Genomic DNA, 26,260 nt, shown 5'->3' with positions numbered 1-26,260 from the left:
GAAAATAATTGCACCTTAACTTCACCTAGTGGGGCCCTTATGGGGAATTATTCTGTTTAAGAATTTGTAAAAATGCTGTCACTTTTGTTCAGTTTTTTCTGAAGTCTGGGGTGGTTTTAGGCTTGAAATGCAGCAGGTAGCACTGGATGTGAAACCTTACTACCTGTGAGAAGAGAGACAGATGGCTTCAGTGTTAGGAGTTCCTCTTGTTTGGTTACATCATTGCTAAAATGTGGACAGTAGAGGTAAAGGGGAAAGAAACCCTCAGCTTGAAGGATGCATGTAGGGGTTCACATTTCATCACCAGAAGAATGTTTAATCTCTGTTATAGCTCTCTTGGAATGACACTCTTAAAGGTTTCACTTCCATCTGCCTATGAATACAAATTGGAAGAAGATCACAGGAAGATGTCCTGTGTCAGATGAGAAATGTGGGCCTTGTGGACCAACCATTCTCTCTGATAGACCTTGCGTTATCCTGAAGTTTTTCCCTGTAGAAAAGTTTAGGAACTATTATTGCGTAGCCCCATCTCACACCTAGGTTCTAACTTTTTGTGCAAGGGGGTTTCTCTTTATTTTACAGTGCCAAATACATTGTTAAGGACTGATGTATACCCAGTGATTATTGGAGTATGCTGGTTTGCATGCATGAAAAAAACTTGTCTTTCCAGAAAAAATAAACCTGCAGGAGAGCTTAGGCTCTGGGTTTTCTGCTGACAGTTAATGGGTCTTCATAGAGTAGAAGGCAGCTCAGAATTTGGCCTTGTGCAGAGTATCTCAGCGTGGAGGACCGGTGGCTCTTTCAAATGAAGAACTAATTCCTTTAGTATCAAGTATTTGCAATATAATTTGAAACTTAGTGGTGTTTATCCATGGCCCTGTCTATCTCTGGCTGAACTCAACAGGTTTCTTTCCAATGTTACCCCAGGGTTCACACACCTCAGCCAGTAAAGTAAATGTGTTCATTTTCCCAAATGGTTTAGAACTTGGCAGACTTGAGTCTGTCTTTGTTTTTTTGAGTTCTGGACATATTTGAAACTAAAGCAAAATTTGGAGGCTAAGTATTCTGTGGTTTATGAACCACTAATCTTCCATGACTCACCTTTCATGCAGTTTTATGGCCCTACTGGCTTGGAAATAGGCAACAGCAGTTGACCACCTGCAGCATCAGCATCAAGGAAAGTTAATGTGGTAACTCTTTGAAATGTGGAACCTGAAAAAAAGAACCAAACCAACAGAAATTTCACTGTAATATGCTGATTTAGTGTAACTTACCACTACCTCTAAGACATTGCAACAATAGGACTTTTACAGAAAAACTTTTTATTTAAATCAAAGGGTAGGCAGACCTCTCAAAACTTGTCCCATGCTAATGTGCACCACAATAAAACTTGTCAGCTCTGCTAGAAGTCTTGCTGAAACCTGCACTCAGCTAGAAGGAAGTGCCATACCAAAGAAACAGGAAATAAGACTTTTATTTTAGAAGTCAAATTCTTTTTATCCTGCCCTTGGTTCTTTGATATCTTGTCTTTACATTTTCTTTTACAGTCTCCCATCTCTATAATCCTAGACTAAATTATTGAAGCACTGAATCATTCTTCTTCTGGAATACTGAGAGACTCAATATATAAAAAATTGCATCTAAGGGGCTTGAATGGAAGGTGTTGTTTAAATGCTAGCAAAGCAGTATTGTTGGACTTGTGTATATTGAGTATTAAGGTCTGAAGCCAGACCTGTAGTTCAAATTTATCTTGTGTACTTGAAACTTCAGGCTACTGTCAGCTTAAATTAACAAGCTTCACATCCACTGGCACTGAAAATTATTCTATAATTGCAAGTTGCATTTCAAGATGGTTTAAAGAGCCCCTTTTCCAAATGTTTTGTGCAAGTCCTCTTAAATACATTCTCATCTGGGTTTCCCAGATGATGCTCAGGTGTTCTGTGGTCCTCGGTCACTGGTGACACATAGAGGTTGTGGAGAAACAGTGCAAATTCCACCTGCTGTAAGAAGGTGACCTGAAACGAATATCTTCCTAGTGGTTTCCCTGCTGCTTGCATCACTGTATGTCCTGATGGCATGGTACTGGGAAAATTGTTTTCCTTCCTGCAAAAAACTGGTTACTAGTCTACATCCTGCTGTTCAATGATCAAGGTCCCTGAAGTGTCCCTGAGTTTTGGATGGTTTTTGTCACATTTGTGTTTCTATCATAAACACCAACTTGTACTGGTTATTCTCTACTTGTCAAGCACAAGATACATGACACAAATTAAACACAAAGGTTTATTGGTAAGATGAGGCCCGTTGCAATCTCCCTTCAGATACTCTAAGTGCATGTTCTGCATGTTCTGAAAACCCTTCTTTAAGGACTATGAATGGTGTTACTAGAAGTTTGATCCTTTATGAGACCAGCTGTCAATGGTGAAATTCAGATTGAGATTTTTAGTCCAAACCCACTCTAGACAATGTGTTTGGGGTTTGGTATATATTGAGTACTAGAAATTATCCTTTGAAAGAAAACCAGTAGAATTTTATTGGCAGTGACCTGTTGCTTAGTACACTGAAAACATTTCTGGAGATCTTGCCTTTTTCTTCCCCCTCCCTTTTTAAATGTTGCTTATAAACTAGAATTTTAGGAGGTTTTGAAGTGGGATTGAATTACTCTTCCCAGTGTGCTTCTTTAGGAAGCCTCTTTGGAATCAGCAAGAACAAGCCCAACTTGCATCCTGTTTGCCATCTGGGTTTCCCTCTGGCTTCAATTTGCTGCTATAAAACAGTTTTTAGGTATGGATGCTGTACTGAACCTGCCCAATGCATGTCACATTTAGCTACTCATATTTCTTCCAAGATAATAACTGCAAAGAAGCTGTTTCTTGTGGTCTCCCTTGATTTACTGCTTCTTAATCTGATGTTTCAAATTAAACCCGAGTCTTCAAATGTCATTGCATTCTTTTAAGACATGTTCAGCTGCTTTGTAATGGGTGTGCTCTTTCCTACAGTTTAATGCTCAGTGGTTATGGAATAATTGAATAATGTAGTATATCTGTTTTTAATCAGGATGATTCTATGTTATCAAAGGTACACATTTAATTCTCACTTTTCTTTATATTTCTGCACCCTTCCTTGTACCTGAAATACCCTTTGCAGCTGCTTTAATTTATCAAGAAATCTTGAAGGTGTAATTGTTCAAGGGCGAACATCAGGGCTCGTGTTAGATATTCTATTGCAGCCACATGAACTACTGAGAGTAAGTGAAGTTAGATATTTGTACAGATCCAGTGGGCCTATCTTTATTTGGTACCCTAAACAGCACTGATAAATTGAGGAAAATTAGAGGAAATTGAGGAAAATTTACAACTGTTTGTAATTAGAAGAAAGTCATCATTGCTAGTGAATATTTTCTAGGCAGCACAGACTTGTATGGAGGGCATGATTTCCCTTTAAAAGAACATGGGTGATTTTTCATTTGTCTGTTTCTTATAGGGTTTTATAAACAAAGATTTTTACCGCCATCCTTGTCCTTTAATAAACCTGGCTTTAAATAAATGTATGTCACTTAGCATCATCTTGAGATATTCCTTTACATAAGATCAGGATGAAATTCCTCACCCTTCTATGTCATTGTACCATGCAAACCATTTCAGTTTGAAGTCCATGCTGCATTAGTTATGCAAATATAATAAAAGCAAAAAGTTTATTGATTAGGCAGATTTGTGATTTGCAAATTCAACAAAAACTAATCAATTGAACATCAGTTGGAAGACTATATAGGAATAGTTGTACTTCTTGGAAGGGTACACAAGACATAGAATAAAGGAAATCTGCCACAGAACACCTCTCATCTCTAACACTGTAGGCCAAACTCCTAGAAGATATCATACATTGCTACGTTAAAAAAATGGCCTCACTTCATTTCAGAAAGCTCTTTCTGTATTTCATAGCTCAAACCCTGTCGGGATCTCACATGCAGCTACATGAGAGCTTGACAGTATTTCAGTATTTGAAGCATCCTGGAAAACTTTATTGTTTCAGAATGGAACATGGAGGCTGCAATAGTATTTTGTTAAAATGAGACCTAGAACTGTTTGAACCTGTTCTTTCCTTTTTCTGTGTATGGACAAGATTTATGCTAATGCAAAGCCTCATGGCTGATGTGCTGAATGTGAAATTCAAGGCACTGAAATTATGGGATTTGAAGACCTTACTTGCTTCTGGGAAAATCTGTGAAGTGATTGTCACAAATCAAATTGTGACTTAGTTTGGAATATTTTTGCTGTCACTTTACTGAGTCTAAGCTTTAGCACAAGTTGCCACTTGATCTGTAATTCCCATTTTGTGTGGGTCAGTTTGGCAAAAGCATATTGTGGGAACATACTCAAGGATTTTATACACATTTGCCAAAACTTCAGTTTGCAAAACTTTTGGATCATGGAGTTGTGCATGAAGATTTGGCATCTCATCCTGTTCCTACTGTGATGTCTAATAGTAGTATCAAATTTCGCTGGGAAAATGACAGGACATTTAGGAGTCTGGGTTGAAAATTCCTATTTTTTTTCCTTTTTTTGACACACTGACTTTTCTAGAAACCAGGTTTGTAGAGAACAAGAAACATATTGATGAGGCAACAGAGGAAGGAACCCTAGTCAAGCCAGTACTGATAGGAAATCTCTCTTACTCCTATAGTGTGAGGACACATTCAGGTTCTGCTTGACCACAGCACTTAGAAAGCCCTACAAATAGCAGAGCACAGGCCCAAGATCTGAACCTCACAAAAAAAAATTATTTGTGGGCAGTATCCTATTATCCCCTTTAAGAAATAAAAATACTTATTTCACTTGTATTACTATTATTTCCAGTTCAAATTAGTCCTACTTGTAGCATCATAATCCTGTTCCTATAGAGCCCAATTCCTGTTACAGTTCCTGTGTCTGAAGGAGAAGCTGCCCAGAACAACATGGCCATGACTGGTGGCATTCCAAGTCCCCTGCTTCTTATTCCAGCTTCCAGCCTCTTCCTCTCTGTTAGAATGACACACAAATTTATCACCTTTGCTGATCCTTTATGGTTTATTGTTCTTCCTACATGCTGGTTCTTGAGTATCAGTAGCTGACAGAAGGCAGGATACTTCCTTGTGTGGTCTTGTAGGGCAAGACTGAAAAGATAGGCACAAGTCATATGGATGCAAAAAATCATGTATGCAGTTCAGGGGAGAACGTGTTAAGTTATAGATTTGTGCAGAAATATGGCAACCACATGTCAGTCCTTGTGCATGTTAGTTCTTGGGTAAAAAAGAAGCTGTCAGATAGGAAATAAACTGTGTGAGAAGGGGAAAAGCAATCAGGTTTAGAATAGAAACAAAACTTAATTTAAATACTGAAGATTTTGAACCATAATAGATAGCATTAAGTCCCTGGCAAAAGTCTGAGTTCAGTGATCTGTGTAAGAGAATAAACTGTACCCAGTGTTTTAAAATATGTGCTTTAAAAAAAACACCCCCAACTGATTCTAAAAAAAGAAAGGTATAATGAGATCCAGCTTCCTGTAACTTTATGGTAATTTTGTGCTTTTTGCTAGTTGTTCTATTTATGTGGTCCTTTACTGTAGCCTGGCTCCCACCCTCTAATATAGTTATCCTCACAGCACTTCTTTGTGGTAAGGAAGTACAATAATCCCCACTTTACAAATGGGGAGCCATGGCAAAAGAGAGGCTTAGTGACTCGCCTGAGGTCATGCAGGCAGCCCATTATGGAGCAGGGAATTCAACCAGGACTCCCAAACAGCAGACAAATGCTCCAACCCCAGGGCTGTCTGTCCTTTAGCTCGTATTTTTAAAGCACTCAAAAGGTTGTAGCCAGATTTCAGAGATGGTTCAGGGGTTATTGAATCCAGTCTGACTAACAGAACAGAATGGCTGGACCAAGTGAAAATGTGCTGCTCAGTGTAGAGCTGCAATATCAGTAAGTCAAATAAAGGTTTTTCCGCTGGCAGCTCTGGTTTCCTCTCACTTGCCTGAGCTTGCTCTCTCATACACACACACACAGAGGCACTCTCTGCAACTCATTTTTCTCCTGCCTCAGAAGAAGGACTTGGTGAAAGGGAATTGGTATAATTAAATGGTTATGTAGGAAGCTGATGGTAAGTATTTACTTTTATAAAATAAGTGGAGGAGGAAAAAAATCTATGAGATGGATTTCTTAGTGTTTGCTTTTTTGGGTTTATTTTTGGGAGCAGAGTATTGAGTGACAGAGATTTGTTCCCAGCAGAAAATGCTTGAAACACATTAGTCTGCTTTGGTATTAGAAAGATTAGAGGGCACACTGTGAGAATTTGTAAGGATTTATGTGCTTTTTAGAGAGGATTAAGAATAAAAAAAAAAAAATCCAGATTAGAAATGTCTAACCACATCACAGCTCTACAGACCAGCATTTGCATGGTGGTTTTCTTCTGTGTTTTAATACCACAATGTTTGCATTGCAACTTCAGTTACAGTTGGTTTTGTTTAAAGACTATAGTCTAGGTGTGCACAGCATGTGAGATGAAATGTTAGGAGTTAATGTAGCATCCTTGAAATCTTATTCAGGAGCAAGCTTGAGCAAGCAAGAAATACCTAAGAAAAATATTTTAGGTATATTCTTATTCTGTAGAGTTGCTTAAATAAAAGAAAAAAAATCAGGCACATTTCATAGCTTTTAAGTGTGTGCTTTCTTCCTGTCTGTCAAATTGTGAGCTTGAACAAGATTTGTTCTCTGGAACATTATTTCTTTAAAATATTTGGACATGGTAGTTCTCTAGTAACACCAGACTGCACAACATGGAATTAGTTATTTGTTTAGGAACAGAATTGTTAAACATCCTCTAAGCTGTAAAAGGATACTTCCTAATTATTTACTAGCATCCATAGTTAATTAAAGTCAGACTGCTAAATGTGGATAATTAGAGGCTTATGTTGCTAGAAAAGTGCTTGTGCTGATTTGAGCTAGTATTTAATTTGTAAATTCAATCCTTTCTAGACACTTTATTTAGAAAAAGCTTAAACATCTTTGCAAGATGTTCTATGAAAGAGACTAGCTCTGACTTCATTCTTTACAGTCTCACTATACTACACAACAATTTGTCCATAGTTTTTGTCCTTACCTACAGGCAATACAAGTGTAACTCGACCAGCAACAGTGGCTTAATTGTTCAGGGTTTCTTTTTTCTTTCTTTCTTTTTACTTCCTTCTACACGGTTTCTTTCTTTCTTTCTTTCTTTCTTTCTTTCTTTCTTTTCTTTTTTTCTTTCATTTCATTTTGTGTAGAGCTTGGAGTTGGACTTTATCCACAGTATTGTTTGTCCAATGCATACCTGAGCCCAGTGATGCTTGGAGGATGAGTGGATGTTGAGTGTTGTGTATTTTTCAGCCACGTGCCGGCGGCTGTTTCAGGTACTTGGCGCCATATCCAGGCTTCTGTGGATTTCCATGTCACAGTCACCCTGTGACTGTGTGCTTGAGCATTTTGTCCCTACAGAGGTCCTGTGAGCAGCTGTAGTACCTGTAATTTCCCCTCTAGCTCTTTTCAGCCATTGCAATAGCACTGACCAAAGTGGAGCACTCTTTGCATGGGTGAACATCGTTTGGATTGGATTCTGGGTGTTGGCTGTTGAGTTTAGCTTTGTTTTCAGTTTTACTTGCCTTACAACATTATTTTTGAAACAACATTTAGGTGGCATATGCTTTCTCTGATGCTGTTCTCTCATGTAAACACTCTGCAAAGTCAATACAGATGTGTGGGTGTGGGGTAGGAGATGTTTTGTTACTGGCCTCTTATGGTTTGTATTGCAGCTCCGCTGCAGCTTAGATTGTGTTGCATTATAGTGCCTCCTGACAAGAAAAGATTTTCATACCACCTACATTATACCTAGCACATTATTGTCACTACTAGTGATCTGAAAAATTTATTGCAGGTTTTTAGTAGTGGAGACTTTGCAAATACTGGCATTAGTACGGTGTGGAAAGGTGCATATTAGGAGGGGAGAAGGACGTGTGAAGATTGATTACTTAAAAACTTTGGTCTTCATCTGTAAGGAAAAATAAATTTTAGAACTGTGCTGGCAGATACGGACTCAGTACGCCACTGTTTACAGCTGTGTAGTTGATTGAAAGTCAACTGGGGTAAATTGTGGTTTTAGCTGAATGGAGAACTGAATTTGGAGTCTTGTCATTAATGAAAGAACAATTAGTTGAACAAATCATTCTTCCTCTTTTTCAAGGAAACTGAGTGACTATAGCTGTGAGAGATTTTCATTGTTTGTCCCTTCAGGTACTAAGTACATTTGTTCGAAGAGAAGCAAGGCTTTGATTTCATCTTGTGTCTTTGGAAATGCAATCAGTTTCTTTCTTATTTAGATGATACTGTACTTTCACATCATTCTTTAAAGTACAAAGATTTTTTTTCCTGTGTGTGTTCCTGTGAGATGCTTATAATGGAAAGGGAGACTTAAGCTGGGCTCTCAAGTGACTGTGTGTCAATACAGATATTCACTGCAAGTTTAACTTGTGGAAACTAAGGCAGAATTTCTCAGTTTGAAGCTGTACATCATGGGTATCCCATTTATCCCATTTCTGTGTTGACCTCAGCAATTCAAATACTGGAGGATTTTCTGGGGGTTTTGATGTCAATATACAGAAATGCTAACAGAGCACTATGCCAGAAGAAATCTGAAGTCCACAGCATCTGTGTTCTTATGAATGAGGAAGGAGATTCCAAGCATTATTTGAAAAGCTGTGTGCATAATTTATCCAATATCTCAAAGGATTTGCTTTCTAAACTGTAGTTCCTGACAGGTGCATGCAGTGGAGCACAAAGCTCTGTGGCTCCACACCTTAGACCAAAACACCTTCTGGAGGTGCCTCTTTCTCTCACTTGGCTGTGAGGGAGAAAAAACTCAGATAAAATATGTAACTTTTAGACTACTATCTTCTGTGCCCTTTAAACTGTTTTGTATAAACTTAGAGAAGGCGTTTCTGTTTGTTGATGAAACATGTCAGGTATGTTCTGTAGAAAACTAAATTCTCAGACTGGGTTTCCAGGTGCATACATGTGGCATTGGAGTGTAAGTCCTGTTTGGAAATGAATGAGTTTTCTGTTCCCCTGCTCCCTAGATAACTGCGGCCTGTTCTAGGAAAAGTATGCTTCATACAGTCAAGAATAATGTGGCCTTAATTTAATTCATTTTTCTCTTGTTCAAATTGAAGTTTCGCTGTTTAGTCAAGTATTGTTAATTGCAACTTTTGTCTGAATCAGATGAATAGATACATAGTCCATGACAGATTGGTGTGTATGACAGAAGATTAAGATCAGAAGTCCAGTATTTTCATTGGTTTAGCATGACTTATTAGTGGGTTGAGTAATTTCTCAGGTTTTTTCTTTGTTAAACTTGTCTATTAAATAGGCATTTTACAGTTGGTCTTCTAATTTACATAGAAAATTAAAGGAATTAGTACTAGGATTAGCTACTACTTTTTTTCCTGAAAACCATGAAATTCTACTTTTAAAAAATACAGTAATTTTTGCTTTTTCTTGGGAAATATGAACTGTTCAGCAGAAGAATTTCTGCTGAAGCAGATAACTGTAAATAGTTCTCTAAAATGCCATTCTTGTAGCATTATGAAATTTGGTTTCCATGCTATTTTACTAGTTTATGTGCTGTAAGAAAGATTTGCAGTACAGACTTTGAATTTCTGCAAAAGCATTTGTTCTGTACTAGCAGTACTTTGCAGGGACATATCCAGATATTTCTTAAGAACTTGAAAGCTTGGTATGAAAAATCAGATTTTCCACAGTCCCGTTTGCAACTTAAATCCAGTGCAAACAGAGGTCTCTTTATTTCATAAGTACTTGTTTAACACTGGCTCACTTTTGAGACTTACTGATTTTGTTGTATTCCAGGCCAGGAAAATCAAAGTCATGGTATGAAAATATCCTCCTGAAGTAAGTTATTACCTTTTAGTGAGTTGTAAAGGATGACTTTTTGGTTAAGGCTCTGGCCTGGGACATGAAAGTTCAAGCTGAGTTCACCTCAAGACTGTGACCCTGACCACAACTGTGGGCACAGGCACCATTCCTGGGTCTCAGTTCCTCTCCCAGAAAATTACACCTGCCACCACAGGCTGCAGATCCTGCCATGTACACAAATACAGCACACATATAGAACCTGTCCCTGGTCTGATTCCTAAAGGTAATCAAACATCATCATTTCCATATTACCACTTGTTTCTCTTTTGCAGTCCACATCATGGGGGATGTGAAACTGGTGACATCTACTCGAGTCTCCAAAACCTCCCTGACACTCAGCCCCCCTGTCCCTGCTGAAGCACCAGCGTTTACTCTTCCTCCTCGCAATATCCGCGTGCAGCTGGGAGCCACCGCCAGGTTTGAGGGAAAGGTAAGAAACAGACTACGGAGAGCTTCTGCATTGGGTTTTGCCCTCTCCTGAAGCTGACTAGGGGGCTGCAAAGGTAGTGAAGTTGCTTCTGCAATATGGCACCTTTACTCAAGAATACAGCAGTGTTTATCCTCCTCGGGAGGGAGGAGCATTATAGGTCTGTTTCTGTGTAGAGGAGAGATTTGCAGAACCTGAGCATTGCAAAGTGTAACCTTGTTGAGCATGCAGAGAACTGAGGTTATTATCAGTGAGAAACTGCTTCAAGGGCTGTCTCTAGTCAGCATGTCCCCTAGTACAATTCTACATATTCTCCTACTGCATGTTCACATCCCTGCATCCCAAATATCTGCCCGTTCATGAAGCTTCATGCATGACACAAGTCTAACCCTGCTGCAGCATGTCCTTCCCAGCAGTCAAGGGAAAAATCTGCAGCGAGCGTTGTGATAGCTCTGTATCTGCACTGCCTGCCGTATGTGTTCTTAACTTGAAAGAAAAGGAAAGAGGAAAGACTGATTTGTTCAGGAAAACTTGTTAACTCAAAGGGTTTAAAAGGCTGTGTAGTGGGGTGTGTATTCTCCTCAGGTTTGGGATATTGAATTGTACATCCTGGCACAATTCCATATTTCTTTCATGTGTCTATCCTGGTACATACTCATCCTTGTTCTAGCTATCTTCCTTTCTCCTCCCTTAACCCAGTTCTTTTTCCTGGAGCTGTGAGCCTTCCCTCCCAGTCCTTTCAGCTTCCTTTGGTTCGTGTCACGCTCTGATTGCACGCTGACAGCTGCACCATCAAACTGACTGCACTTTCAGCCTTTGAAGTGGTGGGACTCGTCTGACACAGGCAGGAAACTGCAACCCTACTGTAACAAAAGCAAGGGCTAGAAGGAATTTGGGAAATTCTTAACTTCTGAAACTCTAACTTAAACACAGGGCCGGTAGAGGGCATCTGATATTTATCTTATTTGTTTATGTAAGACCAGGCCAGGAACTGGGATTTTTCAACAGGAACTGTGTAGGAAAACAGGTTTTGGAGTATATTAATTTTGAAGTGCTGAAGCAAAACTGAGAAGTAGTTGTTAGATTTGACTTTTTGAAGAAAAGTTGGCATGTTTCATACAAAGCAGATTTCAATAAAGTGCTTAAAACAAAGAACAGGTTTTACCAAACCTTCAAGATTTTTTAAAAAATTTGCTTACTTTTAGATGATTTTAAGGCACCAGTCAGAAATGCTTTGTGTCTATGACATTGGCCAGTCCCCATGAGCACTTCTGTTCTTACTCTTTATGTCTTAGTTTTTCTTCCCCTCATTGTTTCACCTTGTTGCAAATGCAGTAGGAAAATGGCAGTGTGTTTCTACTTTCTCTATGTGACACCTGTGTACAATGCTGTTCTACTTCCCACTGGTTCTTCCAGGCTATGCTGCAATAATAATTCAGTGAAATCAAAGTTGAAGCATGTGCTAAGATTTGGTTTTATAGTTCTCATGTTTCCTAATTAAAAGCTCAAGTGGGGTATTTCCAGTTTTTATTGCACTCTGCAGAATTTTTATTATTTAAGTCAAATGGAAACAATTGTAAAATATAATGACCTACAAGCTAGAGTGCCATCACTGCTTTGCATTTATTTTATATCTGGTTTTAAAGTGTTAATTTTCCAGGGATACATATCCCCTTTTTCAAGCCACTTTGAAGACTGGAAGGGTGAAGTCTGAGGGGTTTTTTTTAGTAGCTTGGAAAAAAATACACAAATTCAATACTAATTAAACTGTCAAGTTTAATTTCCTTGAAGGAACGAAACTTTGATTGAAGTCCTGGCTTGGACTTACTTGATGAAAAATCTAAATATCTCTTCTGGCAGTTCAGTATATGAGCGTAGCCAAAACCTTTAGTTTTCCATCCTTAAAATGGGGTGACAGCATTAGTATTTGGTTGTGCTCTTACTGTAGTAACAGGGGCAAAGAGAGGGGGAACACAGCAGCCCCTTTTGAAAGGTGCTGTGCCTGAACAGCTGCAAGAGCCTGCACAGCTGTTAACATCTGGCTCCATCTTCAGCTGGGTAATACAGTGTTGCTTCTTCTGCCACTTTAATATTTCAGAGGTTCAGAAGGACAGTTGACCTGTTCAGAAAAACAGGTTCAGAAGGACAATCTTAACAAAAACAATTTATTAAGATTTAGTAATAGAAGCTACTCAACATACTTAGGTTTTTCTATCCTGGAAAACCTATCTAGGCTACAGATGTTATGATATGTTGTTGCAGTATAAATATTAAACCAGACTCAGGCTAAAGAAAAATAAAAAGTTTTTTAAATGGCTAGACAGGAGCTTTTCTTCAAAGAGTTTCTTTGCAGTGGAATTGATCTTATCAGAAAGAACAAATATTTTTAGAATCCAAGACAGGATATAATCTGATATTGTGATGATCCTGTATTCTCATTAAGTGAACAAGGAAGAGAGGGCCCCAGAATTAAATTTGTTGGTTTTCTTTCCAGCAGCATTATTAGATAAGTTGTGTGAAATGGCAATTCAAGATCAAAGAGAGCACAGAAATTGAGAAATAGCCCATAAATGTAGGAAATTTGAGGTAGAAAGAAACTGGGGCTTCCTTTAACGGGATTTTATTTCTATTATTTTCCTTTTCCTTCAACTACCACTCTGATTTTCTTACTAAAATTTCAGGAAGTTTATTTATATCTGACTGCAGATCTCAGTTTTCTAGTGGCATCTCAGCATAGAAATTTAAATCATCTTTCAAGAGTATGAGCATGACTGTCTTGGAGCACAGAGTGGAAACAGTAAGGCAAATCCAAGGTTACTTTCACTAGATACTCCCCAAAGATCTGCTGGATGGACATCTCAGATGTTCATCAATAAATTGCTGAGGTGATTTTCAGGCAAACCACTCCAGATAATTGTGAAATTGCATTGTATGTTCACAACCTTTTAGGACTGGATTGATAAGCTGTTCTTCAATGGCACACCATATGTGAGGTGAGCAGCTCAAGGCAGTAATCTTGTGCCCTGTGTTAGGGCATTTTAGCTCATCTGTCAGAACCTTGAAGACGCTCCTGGGAAAGAAGACCAAGCCAAAATGTTACCAGGCTTTGTTTTAAGCTACTTCTTTCTCGATTGTATTGAACACTGGATGTTCACTTGTGCATTTGATTGCAGCAAGCACTTAACCTGCCTTATTTGCGCATGTATAATATTGATGGTCATTAATTTTATGAGCCTAAAAAAATACTTGTGCTATAACTCTGTTTAAGAGGAACAGCCAATGTTCTACAGACTACAAACCCATTGTCTAGTGGTCAGGAAAGAACTTTCTTCCTTGGACAAAGCGTTGTACGGTTGGCAACAGAGCAGTATGGGTGGTTTTTCTGCTTCGTGTGGGCCATCATACATGGTCCATTGCCAGAACCAAGATATCAAACTACTAAATCTAGTCTGGTATTCTAATCCCAGGGAGCTAGATTTCATGGAGCTCATGGTTTGAGTAGGTGTTGGGGTACTAAATTCAGTTTGGTGCCCATTGAGTAGTTAGTGTTCTGCCCTTCCCCTACCATCACCCTCCAGGTAAGGGAGCAGGATGGTAAATTTTAAGGCAAGCCAGGTCAATGTCAAATTCTACCCCTTTTAATGTGCTTTCTGGTTGTTCTTCTACCATCCTGCTGTTGAATCTGTTTGAATCAGCTAAGTCCAATGACTTACTTACAGTTGCTTTTGCTGCTGGTGGTTGCTGGTGGGTTAGAAAAAGAGGCCTGAAGAAATGAATTGGGATCAGGCAGTAAGAAACAAGAGGCCGTGGGAAGATCAGCAGTGATTCTGCCATCTATTCTGGGATAGGGAGGAGACCCATTTCTGCATGTGTTAAGAGGTATAGAGTAGGGAAGCTCTACAAGAATGAAGACCATGTTAAGCACTCCCACAGCATTTATAAATTCTTTAAATTGCCCACTAATGTTAAAACTAATTTTAACCTATTTTTTTTACTGTGGAAGGTTTTACATGCATAGCACATGCTAGGCATGGCAAAACCTTTGATATCTTCCCTTAGATTTGCTCTCAGGGCAGCAGTGTGTGTGCCATTTCCAACCCTCAGTCAGCAGGCTCTCCAGAAAAATGCCTTAATTACACCACATGCCTGGATTTCATATGGCAGGATCTGAGAGGAGCCCATGTAATGACAGGGGATGATGACATGGCACCTCCTTGCTGTTGGCCTGAGATGTTTGCTGTTACAAAATGTACTGGGCAGCTCAATGCATGAAGCTGCCAGTGGCTTTGGATCTGTGCTTTCTGGAGGGATGCCTGTTCTGAGCCTTATAAGGGAAGAAATTTAGGATAGACCCATGTTTTCATGGGAGACAGTTGTCTGATGGCAGTGAGTGAGAGGACTTATGCTGGTACTGTGATACTGTGCTACTCCCAGAAACCTGATATGAAACACTGAGGCATGTTCTGAAGGGGAGAGAATTGAAGAAGTTTTCAGCTTGACTGTGTGTTTTCTTTGATCTTCCTTTCCACGTACCATTGGAGCCTTCTTGGGAAAAATGCGATGCATTGAGAAGTTACTTAGACATTTTGTGTTAGGCAGACACTGAGGTATAGACAGCTGAAATAAAAGAAAAAAAACCCCAAAACCACAAAAATAAACACAAAGGGTGGTTGTGAGCAGCTTATGGCATGCTGTTTTCTGTTTGGATCTTCTACTGCTGTGTCTTCTTCCTTGGTATGATCGACCTCCTGTCATATTCTCCCACCACATGCATGTTCTCATGAGCAATGCATGCATTGTTTTATTTGGGTTTATTTTACTCTATAACTCTGTATTGGCATGGAAACAGTAGTAGCTTTACACGAGGCCAGAGTGAAAGTGGCTGCTCTGCTGGGAAGTGGTGAAGGTGGGATTCAGTCAAAAGGACTTCCCCACACATTGTCACCTACACCCAGAATTTTTCAAACACACTTCCTTTCATCAACTGACACAAGCACCCATGCCTTGATGCCCATTTTCCTTGCCTTGCAAATGATACATCCTTTAGAAAAATTGTAAGTGTTCAAGTTGCTGCTCAAGAAATTTCTAGGTTTTAGTCAGGAGTGGAGGCCCATGAGCTCCACTTCTGTCTCTCCACATCTGTCTCCCTTCACCTGTGGCCATCATAGCTATATTCAGGATTTCCCTGGTAGGAGTATTTAAGCATTCCTTGTGTAGTCTGTGTGCAGAGCATGTGATGATGCTCAATAGTGCTGGACTTAAAACACTGTCCCCTGCAGCTGATCTGTGCATGGGCTGAGGCCACAGCCAATATTTCTGGATATTTGGCAGCAAAGTTTGGTCAGACCTTTTGCAGAGGTTTTTTTTTTTCAATCTGCCAGATGTTCAGAAATCCTAGACAATGCTGAATATCCTCAAATTCCACCCAGACAAAATTTCTACACAGGAAAGAGGCCATGACTGGGGAACACTGAACATACATATATATCCCTGTTCTGAGTTGTCTTTTCTCAGGGTCGTTTTTATTATTTTGTATAATTGAGCATGTGTTCAGTAACCCACCACCTCCAAACTGTGGAAGAAATGTGATGTTTGATCCTATCACATTTGTTTTTCTATTTGCTTTCTGTCTCCTTTCCCACTTTAATTGCTTATCTACCACCAGCTGGTGACAGGAGTTCTGCTCCATGCAGTGCCAGAAAGATTGGCTCCCTATTTTTGATTGTTGTGGTAGAAACTGCTGTAATTCAAGGAATATAAAAAAATTATAATAACTGTGATGGTAGCAATAATAGAAGTTTTTTAAAACAGTACAACTAATGGAATTAAAGAGAATCTTGTATTATTTTCTGTAGTATCTACCCAAACCAGTGTTGTTTTAGCTGAAGTCAGACTACATATTTGTGCTGCTTTTGATCACCACTTTCTTTCTTTTTTTTTCTTTCTTTCTTTCTTTCTTTCTTTCTTTCTTTCTTTACTTTTTCTTTAATGTGTTTCTAAATATTTTGTATTTTTAGGTGGAAGCAATTAAAATCACATGACAAAGCTGACAGTAAAAGCCTGTGTGATTTCATTGCATCTACCTGCCCCCAGTTTGCTTTGATGGTTGACTCTGACAATTTTATTTTAGGTATCTTTTTTTTTGTGACCACCCACTACTGTAGTGTGTTGTTTGAAAGCATGGCTTTGTGTCAGCTAAAGAGGAAAAGAATGTCCATATAAGAATGGATGTCCCTAGGGTTGATTTTGAGAAAATTTACTTCAGTAGCAGGTTTTTCTATAGTCATTTAGCAGAAATAAAAAACCAACCAAACAAAAAAAAAAACAAAAAAAAACCACCCCCAAACAATAACCCACATTCTAAATGATGTGTTGACAAATTTGCTGAGGGGAAAAGGAGACATAAAATATTCATGTGGTAGTGTAAAAGAGGTTCAGTCTTTTAGAAAAATAAAGATGGATTAAATGCCATGACTAATCATAAAGTCCACTGTTTAGGGTTGATAATATACATGTATCTGAAAAAGAAGTGGCTCAAATCTAGCTATTTCCAAAGAGAAAAACAGCTGATCAGCATATCCTAAATAGCTGAACAAAGATATGCCCAGAGACTGAATCCATATAGGTCAGAGTAGAACCAGTCATTATAATTCTTCTTGGGTTTTCTGTCCCATGATGGTTAATCATGAATCTCTCAGATTTCAACAATGTCTCATTAAGTTCTTCAGTTCTGCTTTTAATTTGAAAAATATCATCATCTTTTCCAGACTAGTCTCCCCTGCTCCTCTGGGTCAGTGCAGAAGGCTTTGTTGTGGTTGATTCCACTGGCAGTAAAACTCATCATGTAGCATTGTGCTTTCTTATTTAAATAAACGTTCTTAGTAGTACATGAAACATGACTGCAACTTAGCATTATGATGTTTTAAACTTGATTTTTTAGGGAATTGTGCCTTTGACTCTTATCACACTCATATTAAGTTTGAAAGTTAAAAAAGATCTAGTAACTGTAACAGAACTGAGAGTAGCTGACTTTTCCTTGTGCTGCAACAGCCTATATTGATGTGAGAGGTATGAAAAGGGGGGAATAACATTTTGTTTGGTGTTTTTTCTTCCAAAAATACATCTCTAACTTGAAAGCTTTAAATTTTATTTTTCTAGCTCCGCCTAAAGGTAGGACAGAGTGTTTATCATCAGATGTGCATTTGGCTGACTAGTAATATATCTGCTTTCTGCCATCATAAACAAGGTCTGAACATCAAACTCCTTGCCTGCATCTGGCTGATGAAACCAGAAAGGTCAGGGAAGGGTTCAGTGCCATATGTAGAAATGAGAACCCCACATGAAATAGCAAAGTGTGCTTTTGGCTGTCTGTAAATGGGTCCTTGAGAATTTGCACCAAATTACTCCAGGTCACACTTTTTAATATGATTCTGCTTTGCCCCTGTGGGAAAAGAGAGTAGTCATTAATAGACAGCAAGCATTATGCATTCAGAATCTGTAGAAGGCAACATGTGGAGAAGGTTTATAATCAAAACACATCATTACTCATTGTGGTTTTGCTCAGTCCATGCTCACTCTAGCACCTCGACTCCAAAGCTAAAAATTTCTGCTTTTGACATGTTACTTGGCTCTGTTCACTCATGGATATAGTATGAAGTTTGGAAACCTACTGGGCAAAACCAGACAAAATAATATTTTTCCATGCAAAATTTGGACTCCCCAGTATCTAAATGCATGCTGAACAGAAAATTACATTGCTTTGAATTCAGCCCATTCATGAGGGGGAGAAACCTGTCTGTCTGACAGGGAGCAGGAAGGGCTGGCTGCTCCCCAGGGAAGTGTGAGCCAGGAGCCAAGGGGAGCCGTGCACGGGCTGTGCCATCACCAGCTGGCCACAGCCCTGCACTGCCACAGCCCTGCACCATCACCAGCTGGCCACAGCCCTGCACTGGCCATGGCCCTGCACTGCCACAGCCCTGCACTGGCCTCAGCCCTGCACCATCACTGGCTGGCCACAGCCCTGCACTGGCCACAATCCTTCAGGCTCTGCTCCAGCAGGCACTGCCATGTGCTCTAACAGGGCTCTGATGTGCCCAGACATGGCAAACTATGAACCAGGGTCAGGATCCCAAAGGAGAATACGGTCAGGAGCAAAAGTAGGCGAGGCAAGATTGTTCTTCTGTAGGTTTCCAGTTCAGTTTTTAACCTTCAGTCTGTAAGACATTATCTTGTCACTAGAGGTTACTGGATCTCCAGCAGGGGCCTGAAACAGCATCCATTTTTCTAGCTAAGCTTTCAGAGTTCATTGGTTAGTGTCTGGGGACAAACCTGCCTTGATCATGATTCTTAAGCCAAAAGTCATCCCAGTTCATAATTCAGCATCCCATGTGAATGCACATCTCTTGTGTTCTTTTCTTATGTTGGGGAAATAAGCTTCGGAATGGGGCCGATGTTGAAGTGTTGGGCTAGTGCTGAGGGAGCCACCGCTGTTTCTGTTGGGGTCAGAGGTTACATGTCAAAGCTCTGCACTGGCTGGAGCCAGAAAATCAAGGCATTCCACTGACTGGTTTTCCCTGGGATGACTAGTCCAGTAAAGGGCTTTGAATTACCTGCCTAAATTTGTTGACTTTATTGTTCTAGGGAACCAAACAGGCAGGCTGTAGGTTAGGAGCTAAATCATGTTTGACTCACAAGTTAGTAACCTGGCCTCTAGGCTAGCCATCCCACATTAAGAATATGTTGCAGTGAGATTCTAGAGATCTTACACCTCTCTTTTTCAGAGGAGTTTTAGGAATAGACAGAGTGAAAACCTGGAAATTTTTCTTTTAAAAATTTAAAATTCTAGGCTTTCTGACGGTGAAGATAGTTTTATTCTCCATAAGTCAGTGCATTGTTGTACACCTGTACTCAAACAGAGCAAAGCAGTCTTTGTCTTCTGAAAATGCCGTGGCCAAAACTGGTATAAATTCAAAGTCAGCTTTGCAATTTTTTTCTTGCTTAGATGGAAACCTTTGTAATTCATTTGAAGAATGAGGCAAAATGGAAAAATAAGTTATTTTATCTTTTTCTGAGTTTCCCCTGCTTGTCTGCATATTTTAAAAAATACTTTGGTAAATGTTACTCTGTGGAATATACTATTTATTCTGAATGCAACAGCTGAGCTTACTAAAGCGCTAATTAAAAGTCTTACTGCATTCCAACTGCAACTTTTCATTTAAAGATGACAACAAGCTTCACATGGAGCCCAGAGAAAAGGGAGAGGCAAAGACTGACAAATTAAATAATTCTGCTCATGGTTATTTGCCTGTTGGCAATGGCATATTGAACTTACTTCATCCAGCTCTGTGCTCTCTCAACTCACATTGAATGAGAATGGTAATTTTCCTCCAGCTGCATGGTAGAGTCAAATCATAACTGTGTGGCTTGAGAGTTTGCCATTTCTTCAGTGTGTCCCATAATACACAAGCAAGCCTTTATTTATGGTGCATGTATTATTTAAATTGCTTTTGCAAAGCTTAGAATATTAATGCAATGCACACTGTTTTGTAAAAGATTTGTAAAAGCACCTGCACACACATGGCAGTATGAAATCTAACTTGTATCTCAAATCTAACTCATTTATATCACTCCCATACTGGGAAACAGTGAATAAAGATTTTTTTCTGTTCTGTGAACTCTCTGGAAAAAGAGTTCAATATACTTAAGGTTGATTTTTTTTTTTTGTCTATATAAATTCTGGTGTTCCTTTATAAAAGAATAACTCAGCAGTTTGTCTCTGCAGGGAGGCAAATATAAATATTTCAAAACAAAGTTATTCTAAAAGCCAAAGCACTGGAAGAAAAATTATGATAGAATCTTGGAAGTACAGATTAAAGAACTATTGCAAATGGTATTGATTTCTGCTCATTTCATGGTACCACTTAAACAGCCTCATTCAACTGGAATCCTAGTGTTTGTCTGCAGTATTTAACACATACAAAGTCCAGAGTAGAGTTGGATCCTTCTCTGATGGTCTTTCTAGCCAAAACAACAGAGGAAATAATCATTGTTACCCCCTTGACATTTATGTGGGGCACCAAGGCATGGTGAGATTTATTGTCTTGTGCAAGATGACACAGAAACACAAAGATACATACCTGGATTCAGAGCAGAATGTCTGTCTTCCAGAGGTTCAATTCCCATCCACTATCCTAGATGTTTGGGAGATAAATAACTTCTGATTTTGGAAGAGAAAATGAAGATGTGCAATGGGTGCAAACATCACAGCTACCTAAGTGTCTCCTGTTGGATGCAGAGCATCACAATGCCAGAACTGGGTCTTCAGAGCCTTGACTCAAAGCTGGTTTGTTGGGATATGCTAATGAACAGGTTTGTCTTCCTGGGAGACTGTTGCATACCCACAGGTTTAATGGAAAACACGATGTTGGATTTGTTCAGATCTCTCAGTAGGAGTGGAGCAACTGCAGTTAAGTAGGGCTCTATTGAAAGCATATGCAGGGTAAGCTTTTCTTCCACAACCTAAACAGCTACTTTTGAATGTATGTGTGTTTCTCTTAGCAAGATCACAGCAATTTTAGTTTTGAGAGAAAGCATTAGAAAGGAGAGGTGAGCCCACAAACTTTCTCTTAAACTCAGCATGTCTATAAATATTTATCCTGAATTGTTGAACTAGAAATTTATGGTCACAGCAATTTATACTTGGTATTTCAGTTAGTAGTTTGAGGTTTTTTTTCTTTTAAACTGTTGTTGCTTAGCCCTTGGATTTTATTTTTATTCTAAACACAGACATTTCTGCATTGTACTATCTGAGTTACCTCTGCTAAGATGTTACTAAAAGGGTATGTGTGAAGTTAGGGAAGCTTATCAATTTCACAGATTATTACAGGGTAAAAGAATCACTGAGTTGCTAATAAGCAGTTGATGGTTTTCCACAGGATTTTGTACAGAATTCCTAATTATTTATGGCAGAGCAGTAAGGTGCACTTGGTGGAATAAATGGTGCAATGGGAAATGCCAGTTGTTTAGGCTGTCTGATGTGTTCACATCTTCATGATCCAACATTGCATTTTATATCTCTTCATAAGCACATCGCTTTTTAGTGAAGTTTGTAACAAATGACACTTCATGCCCAGTGCTTTCTCAGCCCTACCAAGAAGCACTAACAAAGCAGAACTCATAACTGAGGAGAATTTTTATAGCTTCTCCAGAGCACAGCCTTTTCCAGCAGTCTTTGTCACTATCAGCAGACAGTCGTTAACTGTGCAGGAGCCCAGCAACAAAATCCAGTTTCAGCATTTTCTGTGGCCATGGCCAGACTCCTAAATTGCAGGAAATAAAATTTTGTCTGCTTGGAAACTGATAAAGTATGAGCATGTTCATTTAGAGCACATAGTATTTGCTACCACCTTACACTTCAGAAGTGGATTGCTGCCCTTAATTGCAAATTTCATAGCTCCAAACATATATGCCTGTGGCTGTGTGTTTTGGGCACAGAAAGAAAGCAATTTTTTCTCAGTAATTTTCCATAATAGGTCATGCACACAGTATGCACTCGTGTAAATTTGTAGAGATTCCTTATCTGTTGATAGCATGATAAGAACAGCATCCCCAAACTAGGAAATTATGAAGCTTGTTTGGTCAGTGGCATAGCTCCTACAGGAACATAGGGGCATTAGTATTCAGTGGCATATGAGATAAATTCTTGCCCTATTAAGACAGAAACTTTACACCAGTAATTAAAAATGCAAACAAACAAACAAAAACTTTCAGTCTTCCAGAAATAATATGCAATGGAGAAATCTTTTTTTTTGCAAGTTTTATTGCAATAAATGATGAACATTCTCTTGTGAAAGAAAAGAAACAAGGTGAATTGTCATCTTTAAAAAGTGACTGCCAGTTCCAACCCCAGGTATTGCAGTTATGAAGGGATTGTTGTTATGAAAATAATTGATGGTGTTTGATTGTGCTGCTTTCCTGCGGTATCAGCAGTCTTACGACCTGATGATATTCCTTTCTCAGACTGTAGCTTAAAGCATCTGGATTCTGTGATCAGTTCTGTGAGATAAAACAGCTGAATGTTTACAGTTCTCCTTCTAAGTGGGGACACACACACATTTTGCTAATGACAGAGCAAAATGTTGGTGTTCATTTCATCCTGTACTTGCTCAAGGAGCTTCCTCCTTCTTCTTCTTTGTCTAAACAATCATTTTCCACCTTTCTGAATTATTACTGGATAAAGGATGAATGAAATATTGACAACTGAAAGTAAAAATCTTGAAGTCTTGAAAGTTCAGCCTTTTTGATGAGAAGAGGGGAGAAAATTTCCCAACAATTTATTTTTATTGTGTTAAACTGTTTTATGTTTCAGTCTTTCTTCTAGTGCTGCTGCATAACATTTATGAACAAAATTAGTGGCTAACACCATAAATCAGGCTGTCCTGATGAACTGGAAATTAATGAACCACTTCTTTTCTGACAGCTTTTCAAAACTCTGGTCTGATTCCTCAAAATCTTGTTTCCTGTAGCAAAGATTGCTGCTGCTCTGAAATGAACACCAGTCCTATCAGGAAACTTCTGACATGTTCCTCTGTTACTGACATAAAGCAGCTGCTTCATCTAGTAATGTTTGATAGACATCTTGACTCAGAATCACCAAAGAGGGAAACTAGGAGAAGGATGGGGAAAGAGAGATAATTTTAGTGACTTACTGGGCTATGTGGAAAAATTAGCAAAAGCCTTATTTCCATTCCACAGCCACAGTTCTTTCCCTTTGAATTCCCTTATATTTGTACTCCATAATCCTAAATGACCCTTTACCATGAACAGAGGTCAGCTATTTCTTAGCAATTTTTTAGGATTTTAAGCTATTCAGCGCGTCATAATATCTAACACTTCTTAAAAGTTGAACCATAGGAAAAAGCTTTGTCTTTGCATTTGCCTTTTCTTCTCTAAGGAGAGACTTAGAACCAGGGAAAACTTTCATTAAAATTGATGAGAGTTTCACTCAAGAGAGGGCTGCAAAGTTTATCTTTGTGTTGTGTTGAGAGCTCTTGTACTTGCTGCCCTTGCCTTTGGAATCTTTCTGACCCATTCTGTATGGCAGTGCTGAAGTTATTAAGAGCTGACAGAGTCATTTCTTATCATGTTGCTCACATTTTCCTGTGGTGGTGGCTTTACTTCTCATATTTGTAACTCTGTGTTGTGTGGTTTTTATTTCATTGCCAAGGCTCTGGACTTATTCTGTCTGGATCTCTTCACTGTTCACTCAGTGCTGTGCACTTCGGTTTCTGAATACAAACACAGTCATTGTTCATCTAAGAAGAGCAGTGGCCCCTCTGTGCTGCATCTTCAGACTTTGCATTGATTCCTCCACTAACAAATTTGTTGGCAAGGAAGAAATATGGTCAGATTATTTCATCTAATGGTACTAACTACTGAAATCTAAGTTCCTTTAAGTGTGAGTTTGGCAAATTCTGTGTCTCCATGTCTCAGATCTTCAGCTATGAAGTCAAAGTTACACTTTCCCAAGTGACAGCTACCACTGCCTATTTTGGACTGGAATTATCTTCAGTTTCTACAGAACTCAGTTTCCTGTGCACTCCTACTTTGAAAAAATGCCAGAATGTTACCACTTTAGGGAGACCTTCTCATCTTTGTGTGCCAGGACAGCATCTGGATGGCATTGGAGGAAATAGCCTAAGTTTTCTCCCAGACTTTATCCAAGATTTATGGCATCTGCTTTTGACTTTGCAGCCAGAGGAAGGCTTTTTAAAAATGAGAAAAATCAGACAATGACTAAATACAAATATTAAACAGATCTAAAGATGGACAGATATTCAGATATAATCCCACATTAAATTCAGAAAACTTGTACTTACAGAAAAAAAGGTCCAGATGAACTTTATGGGTGGTTTGCATAAAACTCTCATCACACACCTAATTGGTCAGCTGGCTACAATGTGGGAAGAGTAAAAAGGCAGATGTTGCTGCTGGCAGAATGATTTATGAAAGCTGCATCAGAAAAGCTCTGCCAGGCTGAGACAGCAACAGCTGTGTGAAAATGCCCCCATTAGTGTAGCAGAGGTTTACAGCCCCTGATTCAGTTGCTGATTAACATCCCAGCTCCACAGACGTGTTCCACTATACAGTGTGTTCCCTTATGTCCTCTGTTCAGGAGAGGGTAGAATCCATCATGGCAGAGTTCTGTATTTCAGCCGACTGATGTTTCAGGTTATTTTCTGGTTGTATGAAGACTTCTGTAACAATATTACTTTAAAGCAGTACAGTTAAACTTATTCCTTAAATTAAATAAAATCTGATTTAGGAGAAGCACCTGTACATGTGATTAATTCCAAAAGACATAAATAGGGCTTGAACATGCTCTTAAGAGCTATATAAATTGGGACTGGTGTTTGAACTTGGATAAACTCAAGGCAGCTTGACACCCAGTGCTACTCTGAAATTCCACTTGATTCCTTCAGAAAAAATATAACACAAATGGACTTGTTTAGCTTATGGTACCTAGAATAGCAGTGCTTTTTTTCAAACAGTTATACTCTGATGATTGAGCATAAAGCCAATACTCTGTGCACCTCTGGGAACTTTTGACACTGAATTTTACAAAAAGGAAAAAAAAGAAGATCAAATGTAGAAGATTGAAGAAGAAATTATGTGCAGCTGCTGTCTGCTTTTCAGTTAGCAGACCATGTCTTCCATGGATAGGTCATAAATTCTTCCCTGCTGAGCACCATAAAAACTGATTCCCCTAAAGACCTGTGGTAGTATGTGCAGTATTCTGCATATTTGCAATCTGCGAAAAGGGGCTAAATAGTGTGATACTGAATAAAAAGACTATGCAGAACTACTTTTCAAGGGTCAAAACTAAAATTTTTGGGGTGCCATCTGCAGAAGGATCTTGTGTTTGGTGCTTGGACTATAAAGTATCAAATTCTGTTTGGCACTGGTGAGTGCAAAGTAAAAGATAAAACATGTCCTAGGTTTACAGAACGACCATTGGTTTTTCTTGTATGTACGGAGGTAAAGCTTTGAAGTGAGCATGTTTGCTCCTACTCTGTATTCCATTTTTGCTTTAATGACACAACTGTGGATTCTAGACTGTTCTGCAGAAGAGGGAGGTTTTTTGCTTTGTTTGCAAAGTCATAGCTAAGTCTCCAAATATTTAACATTTTTATGTTTAGCCTTGCCAGGCAAGTTCTCTGTTTTAGAAGCAAGCTTTTAAAAGGGATAAACTATTCTTGAGATACGGTTTGTGTGTGTTTAAAGGCTCAGAAGGAGCTTAACAATGTATCATGTCCACTTTCCTTTATCAAGAACATCTGCTGTTCATTTGTTAAAGCAAACTGCAGCTTGAACCTTACTGAAGCTTTGTTACAAGACTTGAAAAGAGCTGCACTGGCCAGAACCATGTTTCCCACCTGCACTAACAGTAAAAATGAAATCTAAATCAATATATAGCATCTATTAGGTGGGCTGTAGTTACAACATTCATGTTGTAGTCTCAACAGTTTTATAGTACTTCTTTCCTAAGACTGAAATGAAGAGTTCACAGCCGTATGAAGTATTAAAACAAGAAGCAGCTTTTTTCTCTAGTTTGAGAGCAACACAGCTCTGTCTACATGGTCAGAGTATATGTTATGGTGTAGCATCCTCTGCTAAGGTCCCTTCAAAATCTTTTGGTCAAAGTCCAGGGTCAAAACCCATTGGCTCTTGATTCAAGTAAATCAGAGGGCTCTGGCTCTCTGATGACTTTGGGAAACACCTCTTATTTGGAGGACCTAGGATGAGCCACATCCACAGAACAGCCGCTACCATTTGGAGTTAA

General features: G+C 39.0%; 1 protein-coding gene across 1 annotated transcript in view; it reads left to right on the top strand.

The window, feature by feature from the left end:
- The window catches only part of MYLK (myosin light chain kinase), a 194,806-nt gene that overhangs the window by 45,461 nt on the left and 123,085 nt on the right, over positions 1–26,260 (top strand). The window contains exon 2 of the mRNA XM_030951810.1: positions 10,265–10,422. Coding sequence (XP_030807670.1) covers positions 10,265–10,422 — 158 coding nt within the window. The remainder of the gene's footprint in view (positions 1–10,264; positions 10,423–26,260) is intronic.

The sequence above is a fragment of the Camarhynchus parvulus genome, chromosome 7 (genome assembly GCF_901933205.1).
Source record: "Camarhynchus parvulus chromosome 7, STF_HiC, whole genome shotgun sequence".
Lineage (NCBI taxonomy): Eukaryota > Metazoa > Chordata > Aves > Passeriformes > Thraupidae > Camarhynchus > Camarhynchus parvulus.
The sequence above is the reverse complement of the archived record's forward strand: the minus strand, read 5'-3'. Positions and strand labels throughout refer to the sequence as shown.